The 17,787-nt window shown below is 44.3% G+C and overlaps 1 protein-coding gene across 4 annotated transcripts; it reads right to left on the bottom strand.

Annotated features, from left to right (window-relative positions):
- Positions 1 to 83: 83 nt before the first annotated feature.
- Positions 84 to 17,634, bottom strand: LOC109898205 (protein spinster homolog 1). Of its 4 annotated transcripts, none has more exons than XM_031833758.1 (13): positions 16,720 to 17,214; positions 12,868 to 13,086; positions 12,507 to 12,608; positions 9,960 to 10,162; positions 7,757 to 7,908; positions 7,555 to 7,621; positions 7,186 to 7,328; positions 6,782 to 6,934; positions 6,184 to 6,373; positions 3,090 to 3,155; positions 2,625 to 2,723; positions 2,376 to 2,544; positions 84 to 1,571 (listed from the first exon to the last, which is right to left on the bottom strand). In XM_031833758.1, exons 4-13 carry the CDS (start codon positions 10,077 to 10,079, stop codon positions 1,501 to 1,503), a joined length of 1,230 nt encoding a protein of 409 aa, XP_031689618.1. In that variant the 5' UTR covers positions 10,080 to 10,162; positions 12,507 to 12,608; positions 12,868 to 13,086; positions 16,720 to 17,214; the 3' UTR covers positions 84 to 1,500. The 4 variants fall into 4 exon arrangements, with proteins under 4 accessions (XP_031689618.1, XP_031689617.1, XP_020348661.1 ...); XM_031833757.1 differs by having other exon boundaries at positions 12,868 to 13,083; XM_020493072.2 differs by lacking the exon at positions 12,507 to 12,608 and having other exon boundaries at positions 16,720 to 17,634.
- Positions 17,635 to 17,787: the final 153 nt, after the last annotated feature.

Genomic DNA, 17,787 nt, shown 5'->3' with positions numbered 1-17,787 from the left:
ACATTTATCACCTCTGCAACTGCAAAGCACTAAGTGACATATGCGCGGATACATAGAGAAATCATTCCATGAGTCATCTCGTCAACGGTCCATTCTCATCGTTTAATGTTTCAACGAAAGTTTACATCAAATCAAATTCAAGTTAAAAAAACAGAACTAATTATTTTAAGGCTTCACTTTCCAAAATAACCAATACATTCTTTAAAAAAAAAAGAAATAATGTAACAATCGCCTTCATTAAAAAGGGATATCCATTTTCCTTAGACAATTAAACTGTAATAGACCCGATTTGATCTCCTGGTCGTTGTGACATCAGTGACTCTGGATTTTGTGACCTCAAAGTACACCTGACCGCCAGGATCATTCCATAAAAACACCAGTAATTGCAACAAAACAAACACAAAAAAAGAAGGGTCTTAATAAAGAAAACATAGATCATCTTCTGTACCTGTCTGGAACAGACGTCTGTCCCTCCACCACGTTCTAGGTAGCTGAGGGACAAATCTAGTGTTATTATTATAATATACCAAACGGGTCTAAAAACAACAAGCATGATTAGGCTTAATCTGTTAAAAATGCAACATCCCACAACCGATCGGTGGGTTTGGAGTACAATGCGGCCTGTGCCTGCCAACTCCCTTTTTTTCGGTTGGATACTGTATGTAGTAAATAGTTTGTGGTTACACTGAACGAACAAGCATAATATTTACAGTCTTAAGTTTGTTGACGGGAGGACGACAGCACTGGTTGGAATGGCTTCGAAATGGACCGGTCGTAGTTATTACGTGGCCAATCAGATCTCTGCGTTTCAGACCCAAGCAAGAAGCACAGCAGCAGTAGTTGGGATGTAGTGGTTAGAAATCAATCAGAGCACTGGGGTGAAAAATATCCTGCCGGTTTTCCGCAGAGGTCTCTACCGTCGACATATAGTCCCTGTGGGGTAACGGATGAGTGTCTGTCTAAGAGTGACACCCCTATCTGTGACCCTGTGACACATTGGCTGTAACAGGAGATAACTGGGGTGCACACATCGGAACGCAAAAAGGCTTTCTGCTTCTTTCTCTCCCTCGGGTAAAGTAGCTGCCTCTTCTGAAATTCTCCCTTTTGCTTTCTTCTATCCGGTCACCTCTTCCAGCCACAGAGGTTAGGCTTCCACTGATGTGGCTCTTTGACTTCCTGTTTACTACTCTGCATACATTTCTCATGTTGTCATGCCAACACGTGAAGCCAATCAGAAGTGGAATATCTGATTGGTCACTACAAAAACACCAGGAAATGATGAGTGGAACGGTTTGGCAGCTCTGACTCTGCAATGTTCCTCAGCAGATAAAGGTATTAAAAACCATATCACCTCAAATGTTACAAATAATAAATAAACGTCTCTGTATAGGGCATTGTCCAATTAAAAGACCCTAAATGTAAAAACACTGCTGCGCGATTGAAACAGGGACCAATCAGGGTGCAGCATATTCCACAGGAGCCTTCAATGTCCCTTTAATCTCAAATCAAAACGCTGGACACTGGCACCCTCGTGGACCTGCCGCTCTTCGGTACAACAATTGGTTCATCATCTGTTAGGGAAAGAAAATACAGGACAGTAAAATTAAAGCATTGTATATTGATTATCAAGATGAGCAGAATATGTGACCTGGTAGTTTCTTCTAACTGTTGCAAGCCTCTCTCTGCTAACATCACCTGTGGTCTGTAAACTCGTCTCTACCGGTCTCATCTGTGCTTGCTCTCAACACTTTCTTTCACATATCTGTAGTTAGCAGGAGTAAGTGTTGGGCCAGCAGCATAGCACCCTGCATCCCACTGCAGGCTTGCCTCTGAAGCTAAGCAGGGTTGGTCCTGGTCAGTCCCTTGATGAGAGACCAGATGATGCTGGAAGTAGTGTTGGAGGGCCAGTAGGAGGCACATTTTCCTTTGGTCTATTTTTTTTATTTATCCCAATGCCCCAGGGCAGTGATTGGGGACATTGCCCTGTGTAGGGTTCAGTCTTTAGGATGGGACATTAAATGCGTGTCCTGACCCTCTGTGGTCAGTAAAATCCCATGGTACTTACTGTAAGAGTAAGGGTGTAAACCCTGGTATACTGGCTAAATTCCCAAATCTGGCCCACATACAATCATGGCCACCAAATCATCCCCAGCTTCCAATTGGCTCATTCATCCCCTGTAACTATTCCCCAGGCCATTGCTGTAAATGAAAATGTGTTCCCAGTCAACCTACCTGGTAAAGTATGAGATTTTTATTTTTTATTTTAAAAGGCTCCTCATTGAATTTCACCACTTCACCTGCATTCATAGTTAGCTTCACCTGTTGCTAATCTGGGGCCCAGGCGCATAAACGTAGCTCCAAGTTTAGCCTCTCACCTGAGGGTGTGTAGTTTGCGGCACGTTGACGGTCCTTCTCGATGAAGAGGGCGGTGGCCAGGAAGAAAGCCCCGCCCCCCACTGCCACAAAAGTGCACGTGAGGAGGGAGAGCTGCAGGGAGCGGAACTGCCACAGGTACGAGTCAGTCTGCTTCAGAGAGTCTGACACCTGATGGGGAGGGGTGTCAGACAGTAAATGAGGATCATACACACACCTGTCTATGCATGCATAACAATCACGAGACATACCAGGCCTATGAGATAAGGACTCCCAGCATCTCCTAGCAGGTGAGAGAGAACGATCTGGAAGGCCTCAGCTGTGGCGCGACGCGTGGGGACCACCACGTACTGGGAAAGACAGAGGGAGAGTGGGGGGGGATGGAGGAAATAATTAGCAAATGGTTTTTCCATATCTTATAAATCAGCACAATTTAAAAGTAACCTTGAGGATGGAAGGTCAAAAATGTGCACTAAAGAGTTACATTACTTTAAAAATGTGGCTATTCATATATGCCAATGACTTGGCATGATCTAAATTCCTCAACAGAAACCGAATCCATATTATCCAGTTAGTACACATTTTTGTTGTTGCCCCGGACGAGACACCAGGTGAGTTTGACAAATTTGACCAGAAACATCTGCATATGGACATTGATTGGATAGGGCACAACCACCTTGCGTTTAGATAGGGGATTGTTATGCATCTGAACTCACTAGCAGGATGTCCGCTACGATGGCCCAGTTCATAGACAGGAAGGTCTCGCCCAGGAAGATAAACACCTGACCACACAAAAAAAAAAAATGGTTAGACTACCATCACCATACACTGGGGATACAAAGCCAGCAGAGAGGAAAGCGTGTGTGTGAAAGACAGGCTGATCGGTCTTACCTACTACTTACTAAAACTACATACTGTGTACTAATCATACTACACACTATTTATGTACGGTTCAGTAAAATCGAATGCAGATAGCAACACATGCTCCCGAGTGGCGCAGTGGTCTAAGGTACTGCATCTCAGTTCTAGAGGCATCACTACAGACCCTGGTTCGATCCTGGGCTGTATCACAACTAGCTGTGATCGGGAGTCCCAAAGGGCGGCACACAATTGGCCCAGCGTCATCCGGGTTAGGGGAGGGTTTGGTTGAGGTAGGCAGTCATTGTAAAATAAGAATTTGTTCTTAAACGGCTAGCCTAGTTAAATTTCAAAAACATAACATACTAGACTCAGCCATATTGAGAATGAGTCATCTAATGTGCAATTGCGTTGACTCCTGCCATTTGTTTATTTTGGTACAGCGTGTTACTATATCTGAGTATCAGCTGTTGTCAAACACAAGCATTTCTCTTCCTCAATATTGTGCAAAATTTCACGTACATTCACACACGATCAATTCCATGTAAAAGGACCAACGTGAAGTCACTAGGAGCATATCAAATTGGGTGTTAAAATGAAAGCTAGTCTGAGAAAGTAAGGCATATATACACTGAACGTAAATATAAACGCAACATGTAGTGCCATGTTTCATAAGCTGAAATAAAAGATCCCAGAAATATTCCATACACACAAAATGCTTATTTCCCTCAAATTTGGTACATAAGTGTTTACACACCTGTTAATGAGCATTTCTCCTTTGCCAAGATAATCAATCTAGCTGACAGGTGTGGCATATGAATATGCTGATTAAACAGCATGATCGTTACAGGTGCACCTTGTACTGGGGACAATAAAATGCAACTAAAATGTGCAGTTGTCACACAATGCCACATGTCTCAAGTTGAGGGTGCATGCAATTGGTATGCTGTCTGCAGGACTGTCCACCAGAGGTGTTGCCAGAGAAATAAAATGTTCATTTCTCTACTATAAGCCGCCTCCAACATCGTTTTAAAGAATTTGGCAGAAAGTCCAACCGGCCTCACAACCACAGACCATGTGTAACCATGCCAGCCCAGGACCTCGGCGTTAAGCTTCTTCACCTGCGGGATCATCTGACCAGCCACCCGGACAGTTGATGAAACTGTGGGTTTGCACAAATGAAGAATTTCTTCACAAACTGTCAGAAACCGCCTCAGGGAAGCTCATCTGTGTGCTCGTTGTGCTGACCAAGGTCTTGATCTGACTGCAGTTCGGCGCCGTAACAAACTTCAGTGGGCAAATGCTCACCTTCAAATGGCCACTGGCACCCTGCTAGTGTGCTCTTCACAGATTAATCCCAGTTTCAACTGTCCCGGGCAGACGGCAGACCGTGTGTATCAGTGGTGGTCAGCGCCATGAGGATTTCTTTTTTTTAATGAGCATGGCCTTATTTCTATTATTATCCTCTCACCTTCTCCCTTCTCTTGGAGACTTCAGTGCACAGCACTTCAGCTAACATAGCATCCCTCTCTGAATAGGCTGAGCTAGCTGCATTCACAGAAGTAACAAGTAAAAAGGTAGACCTAACAATTAGTGTTTTTACATTTTCTTTCATACCAAATTGGTAGCAGAATATCTGCAATTGAGTTGGCTACAATGGGAAATAATAGTAGTCACAAACTACAGTTGGTTTCACAAGTTTGGACAGGACAGTAGAGTAAGTAGTAGAGTATAGTTCAATACTGTAGAGTTCAGTATAGTATACAGTAGAGCACACAAGTTGAGTACACGATAATGTACTGAACTATCTGCACTCTACTGTGCTGTACTCTGCAAACATAGACGTCTATGATTGGTTCAGATTTGGTGTGGTCTGGACCAACCAAATTTGGTCTGGTTCAGGGGCAGAGCTCGTTAAAATAATATCCAGTGTGTAGAATAATACCCAAATATGCAAGAGAGAACATTGCATATTTTAACCTTTGTGTACCCATTTAGGATAAATCACCATGAAGAGAATTTCTGTAGTACAGATCAGGGAACCATGATGAAATTCCGTTACCGGGTGTAAATCCACTTCACTTACTGTAGTTAAATAACCAAAATAAATTTATGTCATAGCTGACACCCCATTCTTTCCGCAGACATCGTTGAATCTTAATTCGGAGCATATATGTAAACAGAGTTTTTGGGAAACCGTGAATTCATAAAAATAAAAAAAAGAGGCAAGGGCCTCCCGGGTGGCGCAGTGGTTAAGGGCGCTATACTGCAGCGCCAGCTGTGCCACCTGAGACCCTGGGTTTGCGCCCAGGCTCTGTCGTAACCGGCCGCGACCGGGAGGTCCGTGGGGCGACGCACAATTGGCCTAGCGTCGTCCGGGTTAGGGAGGGCTTGGCCGGTAGGGATATCCTTGTCTCATCGCGCACCAGCGACTCCTGTGGCGGGCCGGGCGCAGTGCGCGCTAACCAAGGTTGCCAGGTGCAGAGTGTTTCCTCCGACACATTGGTGCGGCTGGCTTCCGGGTTGGATGTGCGCTGTGTTAAGAAGCAGTGCGGCTTGGTTGGGTTGTGTATCGGAGGACGCATGACTTTCAGCCGTCTCTCCCGAGCCCGTACGGGAGTTGTAGCGATGAGACAAGATAGTAGCTACTAAAAAAACTATTGGATACCACAAAATTGGGGAGAAAAAGGGGTAACATTGTTTTTATTTTATTTAAAAAAGGTTTTGTAAAAATGTCAGTGTTAATTGTTTAAAATAGTCCTTGTGCATAGATTTGTATGGTTTGTTAAACTTTGAAATCCATGGTTTTTGTTTGGTATACATTTTAAGTGAAAAATGTAAGTCTCAGTTCAGCTCCAGCACCGTGGAATTGTCCATACCCAAAATGCCTACTATTTAGAATGCAAGTATTCGGACACGGCCACACAGAGCGAGAGATGGGTGTTGGCTTACGTAGGTGGCAGTGGGACTGGCCTGAGCGAAGACGATGGCGAGGTAGAGGAAGGGCGCTGAGAGCAGGAGTCCTAGAGCACACACCAGGGGGTCAGCCTTTGGGGTCCTCAACCTCAGCCTCCTACTGACCTCTGCACCACTGGCCACACCCAGGATCCCCGACACAACTGTGATGATGCCAAAGTACAGGCTGCGGAGGGAGAGAGTGAGAAGGGTTTATAACATTTAAAACATTTGTTTACCCTTGCTGACTCATCTGTGTGGTTTTTGATTGACAATTGACTATTTCCGGATAAACGGAATTCCTTTGACAGCGAAAGTTTGATGTCTATTCTCTACTGCTGCTCTTTATTCACTGACTTGTACCGTCATCCCAAACCGTTGCAGTAATCAGGAGTCGAGTGTAGTAGTGGCAACAACGTTGTGATGATTCAATCTTATCCTGTGATTACAGGAATCTGATGATCCCTTAACATTCTGACTGATTATAAAGTGTCTTTGTTCAGCACCTAGTTCCTGTGTGTGTGTTACCTGTCGGACGTTTGTGCGTCACCTGTTGGATGTTGGTGTGAGTTTGAGGTGTGAGCCTGTGTGTTACCTGTCAGAGGTGTCGCAGGGCCCCTTAATGCAGGGGGGCCTTTCTCCAGTGAAGACAGCAGCTCTGAAGAGGAAGGCCGGGGCCCAGAGTGCCAAGGAGCCAGTCACAAAGGCCACTGCTGTGAAGCCAAACGTAGACAACACAAAGCTGGGGCTGCACACATAGACACAAACAAATATATTGGTTAGATAACTCTTCTGTAAGACCAACGATACACTATAATTGTGCAATGAATACAGAGCTATAGAGATATGGGCAAAACATAGTGGACTATTATAGGGAACATGGGTGTCATTTCAAGTAGTGCACAATATAGAAAAGAGGATATGATACTCAGCTCTGGTCAAACGTAGTTCTCTACACAGGGATATCATTTGACACTGGGCTTGTGATGGTGGACATACTTTCTGCAGAGGGCCTTCATGTCACCCAGCCAGCTGGTCCTTTGGAGGGTGTGCTCCGGTCGGGCCTCGATAGCACCCCTCTTCGGCTCTTTCACCACGAACAGAAGCAACACCACCGCTACCAGTCCTAACGCAGGAGTCACCTAAGGGGAAAAAAAAACACAATTTGAATGGCACAATTGATGTTTCTGATAGACATAGAACTAAAACATGGACACATTGAATTTAAGTCAGATGACCAGCTGGCTGGGTGACGTGTTTTTATGCATTTTTGTTTTATTCCCTTTATGGTTGAGAGCGCATGTATTTTGAGAAAGATGTGTGTTGAGATGTATAATATCCAACAGCTCAGGGGATTTGATAACTCACCCGCAGGGCCCAATGCCAGTCCCCTGCCATGTCATCAACCTTTGACCCCACGATGTAGCCCAGACCACTGAGGAAGGAAGGACAATGGAACAAACATTCACCACAGGGTCAATCGGCTCCTACTCTTAACACATAATCCAAGACAGATAACAAAGATGGACAGATGTATACATTAGTGGGTGTGTATGTTCTATGACCCCACCTGCCCACTGGAATGGCGAAATAGAAGACAGAGAGCATCTGCGTCCTCCTCTCCTTGACGTACAGGTCAGCGATGATGGTTGGGGCGATAGTGGAATAACTGGCCTCCCCAACCCCCACGAGGCCACGCGTCAACAACAGGAGCCAGAAATACTGACAGGATGAATGGTGGAGAGAGGGGGAAGAAAATAACATTCCTTCAGGTTAAGATTTTACTTTAATTTAAAATCAGGGGAGCCCATTGAGGCCAGGTTCTCATTTTCAATGGTGCCCTGAGGAAAACAAATTCAACACAAACACAAAATATCTATATTCACAGCATCATTGGAATGAGCTTGTTATCATTGCAGGCGATCGCAACGCTGTGCGTTACAGGGAAGACATCCTCCTCCCTCATGTGGTACCCTTCCTGCAGGCTCATCCTGACATGACCATCTAGCATGACAATGGCACTAGCCATACTGCTCGTTCTGTAGGTGACTTCCAAGACAGGAATGTCAAGTGTTCTGCCATGGCCAGCGAAGAGCCCGGATCTCAATCCCCTTGAGCATGTCTGGGACCTGTTGAATCGGAGGGTGAGGAATAGGGCCATTCCCCCCCCAGAAATGTCTGGGAACTTGCAGGTGCCTTGGCGGAATAGTGGGGTAACATCTCATAGCAAAAACTGGCAAATCTGGTGCAGTCCATGAGGAGGAGATGCACTGCAGTATTTAATGTTGCTGTTTTTGACCCCCCCTTTGTTCAGGGACACATTATTCCATATCTGTTAGTCACATGTCTGTGGAACTTGTTCAGTTTATGTCTCAGTTGTTGAATCTTGTTATGTTCATACAAATATTTACACACGCAGTTAACAGTGAGAGGACGTTTCTTTTTTTGCTGAGTATATATTGTTTTTTAAATAATGAAAAACTGCAGGTTAATAAAAATTTAAAAAATACAATTCTAACCATTTTTTACCCCCCTTTTCTCCCCAATTCCTTGATATCCAATTACGATCTTGTCTCATTGCTGCAACTCCCCAACAGGCTCGGGAGAGGCGAAGGTCGAGTAATACGCCCTCCGAAACATGACCTGCCAAACCGAGCTCCTTAACACCCACCCGCTTAACCCGGAAGCCAGCCGCACCAATGTGTCTCAGGAAACACCATTCAACTGACTACCAACGTCAGCCTGCAGGCGCCCAGCCCGCCAGCAGGAGTCGCTAGAGCGTGATGAGCCAAGTAAAGACCCCCAGGCCAAATCCTCCCCCAACCCAGAGGACGCTGGGCCAATTGTGCTCCGCCCTACAGGACTCGCGGTCACGGCCGGTTGTGACACAGCTTGGGATCGAACTCGGGTCTGTAGTGACGCCTTAACCAGTGCAGTGTCTTAGACCGCTTCGCCACTCAGGAGGCCCAGCTATTCACAGTTAATAAAGACAAACAAAAAAATACTCTGACTTAACAAATTCAACACAGACTTCTAAACTGCCACCAGGGAATCAAGATGCAGGGAGTTCTGCAGGTTTTTTTTTTTTTTTTTTTAAATGGGCGGCATTAAAACTGAAGGCGAATTTACCTAATTCAGTGGAGACCCGCAGCTCACATCTCTTCACACATGGAGACAGACAGACAAGCAGGCAGGCAGACACAGAAAGTTTAAGAGTTGTCACACACAGATTTACAGTCCATTGTCAAGTCATTTTCACTGTCTGAGAACCAGGGCATGGGCCTAGAGGTCTTCACATGTCCAAAAAGTTGGATCTGTTCCGAAATGGATCCGTGGCTCTCCCACCAGACTCGATAAGCACACAATTATTTTCCAAAAAACGGAGACCATTCCCGAATTAACCCAAGGTCAGTGGGACCAATTCTGAAAAGTACTGTGGAAAGCAGACTCAAACAGACCTGTGTTGGTTCGGATCCAAAGACCCGTTCAGATCCAAGAGAAAGAAACCAACTGGGCGCTGCCAGCACCATCAATAAACAAGCGATATTGGCCAAATTATCCACAGTTACGTGTCCTTAAAAACTGCCTATAACAAACAGATTTTTAATTATAGAAGAATGGAGTAACCTTTTTAACGCTAGTTAAGGATACTATAGTTATCACGTTTCACATTGGATTTATTAACTACAAAAATGATGCGTTCCAATTTTCCAACCGTAACTTTTTGGGGATTCAAAACTGTTTTTTTTGCTGGTCAGAACAGTGTAACTCACTTCTCTGGGCATGTAGGAGCTGGCAAGCGTCACCACGGACCAGAAGCCGATGCCCACACTCATGATCACCTTCCTGTTGTACCGGTCACCCAGGTAACCAAAGACAGGAGCCAGGAACATGTAGCTGCAGATGAAGACTGTTTGTAGCAGCCCCGACTTCCCATCATTGATCCCAAAGTACTGCTCAATGTCAGGCAGAACACCTAAACAAGACAGAGACAGACAGACCTGTTATATGGAATATGGGAAATTACTTATTGGGGTTATGATAGTCTAATCAAACATGCTTTTTAGGAGTTGCCTATGCTTCTGTAGCAAACAGATCGATGATTGTGTGAAATCATCATAATATATAACTCTTAAAAAGGTCCTGTCAAAATCATGTTTTTCATCAAATTTGATGATATTTGGATGAAACCAGAACAAAGTAGGATGACCAAATTATAAAAGATTGCTGTTGCTTTTACAATGATAAATTTTGATCAGAAAGTTAATCACATAAAGCCTCATTTTAATAAACCATGGTAACATCTTATTATCTTACCCATCTTAAATACGTACAGCCTTGTAACTGTCATCGCAGAAGGCGTGTTGGCAGAATTGCGTGGTTTAGATTGGTACAAGTAAACTAACACCAAAATTTGACTTCAGTGTGTCAGCAAATATAATTAGAGGCTAGCTAAGTCTTCAGACAGCATGGAACAAAAGAGGGGGAAGGGCTGCCCAAAACTGACAGATGTCATGTCATTATATTGAGACATTCCAATTGGAAGATCCATACAAATTTCTGGACATCATTGATGTCATGATATATTAACATTGTTTGATAGTCAATATACATGTATTTAATTAAATGTATTCAGACCTCACCTTGTAAAGTTTCAACTGAAATTGTCCAAGATGAATTGGCTAGCTACAGTTGAAGTCGGAAGTTTACATACACCTTAGCCAAATACATTTAAACTCATTTTCACAATTCCTGACATTTAATCCTAGTAAAAATGCCCCGTCTTAGGTCAGTTAGGATCACCACTTTATTTAAAGAATGTGACATGTCAGAAGAATAGTAGTGATTTCTTTCAGCTTTTATTTCTTTCATCACATTCCCAGTGGGTCAGAAGTTTACATATACTCAATTAGTATGTGGTAGCATTGCCTTTAAATTGTTTAACTTGGGTCAAACGTTTCAGGCCCCCGAGCCTTCCACAATAAGTTGGGTGAATTTTGGCCCACAGAACTCGTGTAACTGAGTCAGGTTTGTAGGCCTCCTTGCCCGCACATGCTTTTTCAGTTCTGCTCACAAATGTTCTATAGGATTGAGGTCAGGGCTTTGTGATGGCCACTCCAATACCTTGACTTTGTACTGAAGCCATTTGCCACAACTTTGGAAGTATGCTTGGGGTCATTGTCAAGTTTTAACTTCCCGACTGATTGTCTTGAGATGTTGCTTCAATATATCCACATAATGTTCCTGCCTCATGATGCCATCTATTTTGTGAAGTGCACCATTCCCTCCTGCAGCAAAGCACCAACACAACATAACGCGTGCTTCACGGTTGGGATGGTGCTTCACGGTTGGGATGGTGCTCCACGGCTTGCAAGCTTCCCCCTTTTCCCTCCAAATATAACTATAGTCATTATGGCTAAACAGCTCTATTTTTGTTCCATCAGACCAGAGGACATTTCTCCAAAAAGTACGATCTTTGTCCCCATGTGCAGTTGCAACCCGTAGTCTGGCTTTTTTTAATGGCGGTTTTGGAGCAGTGGCTTCTTCCTTGCTGAGCGGCCTTTCAGGTTATGTCGACATAGGACTCGTTTTACTGTGGATATAGATGCTTGAGGAAGCAGGTATAAAAGCATCTTCACAAGGTCCTTTGCTGTTGTTCTGGGATTGATTTGAACTTTTCGCATCAAAGTACGTTCATCTCTTGGAGACAGAATGCATCTCCTTCCTGAGCGGTACGACAGCTGCATGGTCCCATGGTGTTTATACTTGCGTACTATTGTTTGTACAGATGAACGTGGTACCTTCAGGCATTTAAAAATTGCTCCTAAGGATGAACCAGACTCATGGAGGTCTACGATCTTGGCTGATTTCTTTTGATTTTCCCATGATGTCAAGCAAAGAGGCACTGAGTTTGACGGTAGGCATAGAAATACATCCACAGGTACACCTCCAATTGACTCAAATGATTAGCCTATCAGAAGATAGCCTATCAGAAGATTCTAAAGCCATGACATAATTTTCTGGAATTTTCCAAGCTGTTTAAAGGCAGTCAACTATTTACAGATGAGCTGTGTAAAGGTGCAGTGATCAGAAAGCTGCTCTGACAGCTAATGCTTAAAGTTAGTGAGGGAGATATAAATCTCCAGCTTCAGTGATTTTTGCAATTCGTTCCAGTCATTGGTAGCAAGAGAACTGGAAGGAAAGGCGGCCAAAGCAGGTGTTGGCTTTGGGGATGACCAGTGAAATATACCTGATGGAGCGCGTGCTACGGGTGGGTGTTGCTATGGTGACCAGTGAGTTGAGATAAGGCGGGGCTTTACCGAGCAAAGACTTATAGATGACCTGGAGCCAGTAGGTTTGGTGTTTTCAAAAGAACCTCCAGTCAAGGTGAGCTCCCTGCCCACTCAATCTTTTCAGACTTCCTGGTAGTTTGACATGAGAGAAAAACATGTAACATAAAAAAATATATATAATTGAAGTATCTAAATCTGGAAAAAATATAATGGGTGATGTTTAAGTCACGCATAAGGCTATTTTACATGGGAATCAGAATGACTGTTCGGGACCTTTAAAAGGTGAGGACCAATATCTAAACACTTATGATATGTAGTTCCCCTTTAAAGAAATGTTAGGTGAGCATTGGGTTTGGTCAATTTTGGTGTAACGCTAGATCGTCCATACCAGCCACGGTGAACCTGTCCATGTAGTTGAGCAGGTTGATGAAACACAGGACAATAACAGTGAACACCGATCTCATGCTGGACACGCCGCTGGCTGGCTCTTCCACTTCCCGGTGGTGGCTGGGCCCTGCACCAGGCTCTTCTAAGCCTTCCGCCTCGCTGTCATCAGAGAAGAAGGGCGTGGTGTCAGAGGTGGGGTCAGCTAGAGACATCACAGCTGCTGGAGAGAACAAGGAAAGAAAACTGAATGATGAGAAGGCCATTTTTGGGTCAACACAGTAGGCACCTGGAGTTAAATGGAACTCACGTGCAAAGAGTTCTCTGGCAGAAACAAAGGAGGGGAAAATAAAAAAGTCAAAAGTCAAAAGGAAAAATACCTAAATGAATGTCAGAGACACAAAGGTCCAAATGCATTTCAAAAGTGTGTCATTGTAAAACCAAAGCAAATTTGAGTGGTTTGGTTGTGTTATTCAGCTGAAGGGAAAGCAATGTAATTTAGAGCCAGGGGAACAAGACAGTCAGAGACAATGTGGGAGAAGGGGGCAGTATAGGGGAAGTATAGCAATGCAGTCTTGTGATGTATGCTAACGAAACTAACTTACTGTCATGTGAGCATGGACAGCACATGTCTGAATGTGTGTGTGCGCAGAGTGTTAAGACAGTGTGTGTGCGCAGAGTGTTAAGACAGTGTGTGTGCATTGGTATCAGCAAGAATGGAGGCTGTTTAGAAAGAGTATGTGAGGAAACTCAGGTAATGAAAAATACCAGAGAGAACGACGAGTTAGGGCTTGAGTATGGTTTCCAATTTCCTGAAGTGTTTTTCAACGTCACACAAAGGCTAACTCTAGGTGGTCACCAGACAAGGGTCAATTTGTGCTGACAGGCAGGCTAATACACGAACATCCTCTTCAAACAAAAATCGAAACTGTTCATAATTAACCACAAAACTGTGTCTAGAGTAGAGGGTTAAAATGCTTCATCTGTTTACAGATCGCTACATAAAATACCAATACCAAAATACATAAAATATCAATGTGATTCTGATCGATACTTGAACTTTAGCAATTCTTTAGCAGTTCCATCGACGTCTTTGTAAGCTTGCAGAAGTAGACATTATGTAGTTACCAGTTAGCTGGCTACTGTTACGTGATTGCTGGACACCGAGGTAAAGACAGTTATAAATTGGATATTCAACGGAGAGGTAAAGACAGTTATAAGTTGGATATTCAACGGATATTTGCGTTTTCAAACCTCAATAGCTTTCAAACCACTTGACTCCAAATAAGTGTCATGATGTTGGAAAAATTGCACACTATATTGCACAGGTCTTATTTTAGCAATTTGGAGATTAATTCACTTTCCAAAGCTAATAAGCATTTTGTATTCCTAGTTTAATTAGGGAGCGTAATCAAAATACAAACTTTAACATTCAAATTTCAATAGCTCCTTGGTAATGTGACCTACTGACCTCAAACTCATTTCAGAATGTCCACGGTACAAGGGCACAAGGCGAGACCCAAATGCAGGCACAGGAGGCAGATGGTTGAGCTCCGATATGTATTATAACAAAGGGAGTAGGTAAAGGCAGGTCGGGGACAGGCGAGAGTTCATAAACCAGGTCAGAGTCCAAACAGTACCAGGCGATAGGCAGGCTGGTAGTCAGAACCGTCAGGCAGGCGGGTGGGGGGTTTGGGTCCGGTGGTTGGCGGCGGCAACTCTGGACGCATGCCAGGCCCTTTTCGCAGATCTCCCCAGCTACGGCGCTCGCTGGCCCCACACATTGTAGGTGGGGAGGTCTCCTCTACGCTCACTAGACTTGAGGCGGAGACTAAACCCATTGGCCCCGCAGTGATAGGGCATTGCATGGATCTGGCTCATGCCCTATGAAGTGGGGAGCAGTATCTCAAGCAGTATCTCAAACCATGGATGGTACTACATCTGGTAGTACCATCCATGGCCATTGATTTGCTGCAGAACCATAAAACGGACAGAGGAAGCCTAGGTTCCCACTAGGCACAGATCACTGAATGTCAAGTTGATGAAATTCAAAGGTTGCTTCTTCCGACACCCAGTTGATGGTGCCGCTAGGTACTGCGAGGGGTATTTGGTTCTCAACCCTATAAGTATTGCACTGGCACTTGATGTCGATTGGGTGTAAAGAAACAGTTGAAGTCCACCGAAGGTTAGTAGCAGCAAATGATGTCCAGTTTGTAAGACAGAAAAGCCTTTGATGATAAGACCGGGCGTTACTCAGGGGCAGCACTCAGGCTGTGGAGGTTGGTGACTTAGTCTCTTAGCTGATAAAAGCAGGCAGGTCACCAGGTGCACAGAGCTTGTTTCAGGTTACCAGGTGCACAAGGAGGCCTCCAAGGTAGGGGACACTCAGAGTCCATGCAGGGGCGGCCAGGCTCGGGGGCTGGGGGCAGCACTCGGGCCATGGAGGTTGGAGTGGGGACTTAGTCTGTGAGCAGAAAAAGTGGGCGGGTCACCAGCAGCGCAGAGCCTTTTATGGGTTACCAGGTGCATGTGGTTCCTGACAGCGGGACTATAGATGTTTTAGTATTCCAGGGAGTAAGCAATACTCTAAGGCCAAGGGAGAGGGATGTTGAACGAGTAGGGAGAGTAGGTGTGGAGGCCTGTAGTTCCAGGGAGTAAGCTATTCACTCTCAGGCCCAGGGAGAAGGCAGGCAGGGAGTGTAGACCTAGAAGCCAGGAGGTCAGGAAGGCCGAAGTGAATAGGTGTGAGAGTGACACTGTCCTTCAGGGGGGCAGAGCAGGGAAATTCATTTAAAATTATGTGAGTTGAAATTGGACCAACCTAAAGGGTGTGCAATGTGTAGGCTCACTGATTGTACATTCCAAACCTTGTTTGAAGTCAGTAGGTCACATGACCAAGGAACACATTTTTTATTTATTTTATTTCACTTTTATTTAACCAGGCAGGCTCATTGAGAAGTTCTCATTTACAACTGACATGGCCAAGATAAAGCAAAGCAGTGCGACACAAACAGAGTTACACATGGAATAAACAAACATACAGTAAAATATTGAAATTACAACAATTAAAAATGGTAACGTAAAAACATGTGAGATGAAAATGGACAAACTAAAGGGTGTGCAATATAGAAGTGTAGTCAGTGGACATTATGAACCTTGTTTGAGGTCAGTAGGTCACATGATCAAGGAGCTATTGAAATTAGAAACATTGAATGTATAAATGCATGAGATGAAAATGGGCAAACTAAAGGGTGTGCAATATGTAGGCCCACTGAGTGTACATTCTGAACTTTGTTTGAAGTCAGGTCACATGACCAAAGAGCTATTGAAATAAAAAAAAATGTAAATAAATCATTGAAAATTGTGAAAGACACCAAGATAGACAACAAAAAGAGTGTGTGCAATGTGTGTCTATGCCATCGGGTTAGCTAGAACCAGTTTTAAACGTTGATTTGTCACTATGTTGACGGTCCCTAACTGCTGTTGGTGGTGAAAACTACAGGCGAATATCCAACCTGAAACTGTCTTTACCTCGGGTTGCTGGACAGTAAATTATGTAGCTAACTAGCAAATCCTATCCTATCATTATGGGACCTTGGTTGGTTAGCTTGTTGCTAGCAACCAGTGTGACACCATATACAATTACCAAACACCTTGTTAGCTGGCTAACAAAACTAAAGCTACCTAACAGATTGTCATTCGATGTCAGTACGTTGCTAATACTCAGTAACAAATGTATCCCATACCTAGCAGCCCAGCAGTATAATCTTGCCAACTCTCGTATACTTTGAAAACAGATGTCCATAATACCTGTGAGTCTCAAAGCTACTTTTTGTTATTGTTTAACGGTCGTTACCTGGTAGCTGGTCAACTCAGTGATGAGACGAGGTTATCTGTCTCGGGTCCTGTGTTGATGTCAGATCTGCTCTTGGACGTTATGCCATTAGCTTAAACACTAGCGTCAACATGTCTTGATGCTCTCTGAAAAACTGGTCGGACGAAGGTAAACCGTTATGTTTGTGAGGCGCAGCTAGGTTCTTCTTTCCTTATCGCGGCGCAGCCATGTTGAAATTGTATCCAACTTCCGCACCTTACTCACATGACTTATTACAACACCACCTCCTTTGGCAATCGACCAACAATGAAACTGATACCAGTGACTGAATAGATACGAGAAAAACAAGTCCTTTCATTGGCAAATAGTCAAAGTACATAGTTGCATTTTTCCTAGCCTCAACCAATGATGTTAAAAATCATTGGCTTCAACCGACCCTGGTGTTATGAGATAACAGTCATTGTGCAGACGTTAATTCCAGAGGCAGTTTGGAACTCCGTAGTGAGTGTTGCAACCGAGGACAGAAGATTTTTCTGCGATTCAGCACTCAGCGGTCCGGTTCTGTGAGCTTGTGCGGCCTACCACTTCGCGACTACCACTACCACGAGCTGTTGTTGCTCCTATAAGTTACCACCCCACAATAACAGCACTTACAGTTGACCGGGGAGGTTCTAGTAGGGTAGAAATTTGATGAACTGACTTGTTGGAAAGGTTGCATCCTACGTTGAAAGTCATTGAGATCTTCAGTAAGGCCCCAATGTTTGTCTATGGAGATTGCATGGCTGTATGCTCAATTTTATACACCAGTCAGCAACGGGTGTGGCTGAAATATGGCCACTCCAGGACCTTAATGCTTCTTACGAAACCACTCCTTCGTTGCCCGGGCGGTGTGTTTGGGATCATTGTCATGCTGAAAAGACCCAGCCACGTTTCATCTTCAATGCCCTTGCTGATGGAAGGAGGTTTTCACTCCTGGCGGCAAGTAGTAGCCTAGTGGTTAGAGCGTTGGATTAGTAACCTAAAGGTTTCAAGATTGAATCCGTGAGCAGACAAGGTAAACATCTGTCGTTCTAACAAGGCAGGTAACCC

The sequence above is a fragment of the Oncorhynchus kisutch genome, linkage group LG10 (genome assembly GCF_002021735.2).
Source record: "Oncorhynchus kisutch isolate 150728-3 linkage group LG10, Okis_V2, whole genome shotgun sequence".
Taxonomy (NCBI): domain Eukaryota; kingdom Metazoa; phylum Chordata; class Actinopteri; order Salmoniformes; family Salmonidae; genus Oncorhynchus; species Oncorhynchus kisutch.
This window is presented reverse-complemented; position numbering and strand designations above follow the sequence as displayed.

What these genes read in the sequence shown, in the direction of transcription:
- LOC109898205 (XM_020493072.2), bottom strand. Translation starts at nt 13,078, where the DNA reads ATGTCTCTAGCTGACCCCACCTCTGACACCACGCCCTTCTTCTCTGAT. An exon ending in TCGTAGCGGACATCCTGCTA is followed by an intron (nt 2,724 to 3,089) that starts GTGAGTTCAGAT and finishes TGTCTTTCCCAG; the next exon opens with TACGTGGTGGTCCCCACGCG. An exon ending in GTCCTTATCTCATAGGCCTG is followed by an intron (nt 2,545 to 2,624) that starts GTATGTCTCGTG and finishes CCTCCCCATCAG; the next exon opens with GTGTCAGACTCTCTGAAGCA.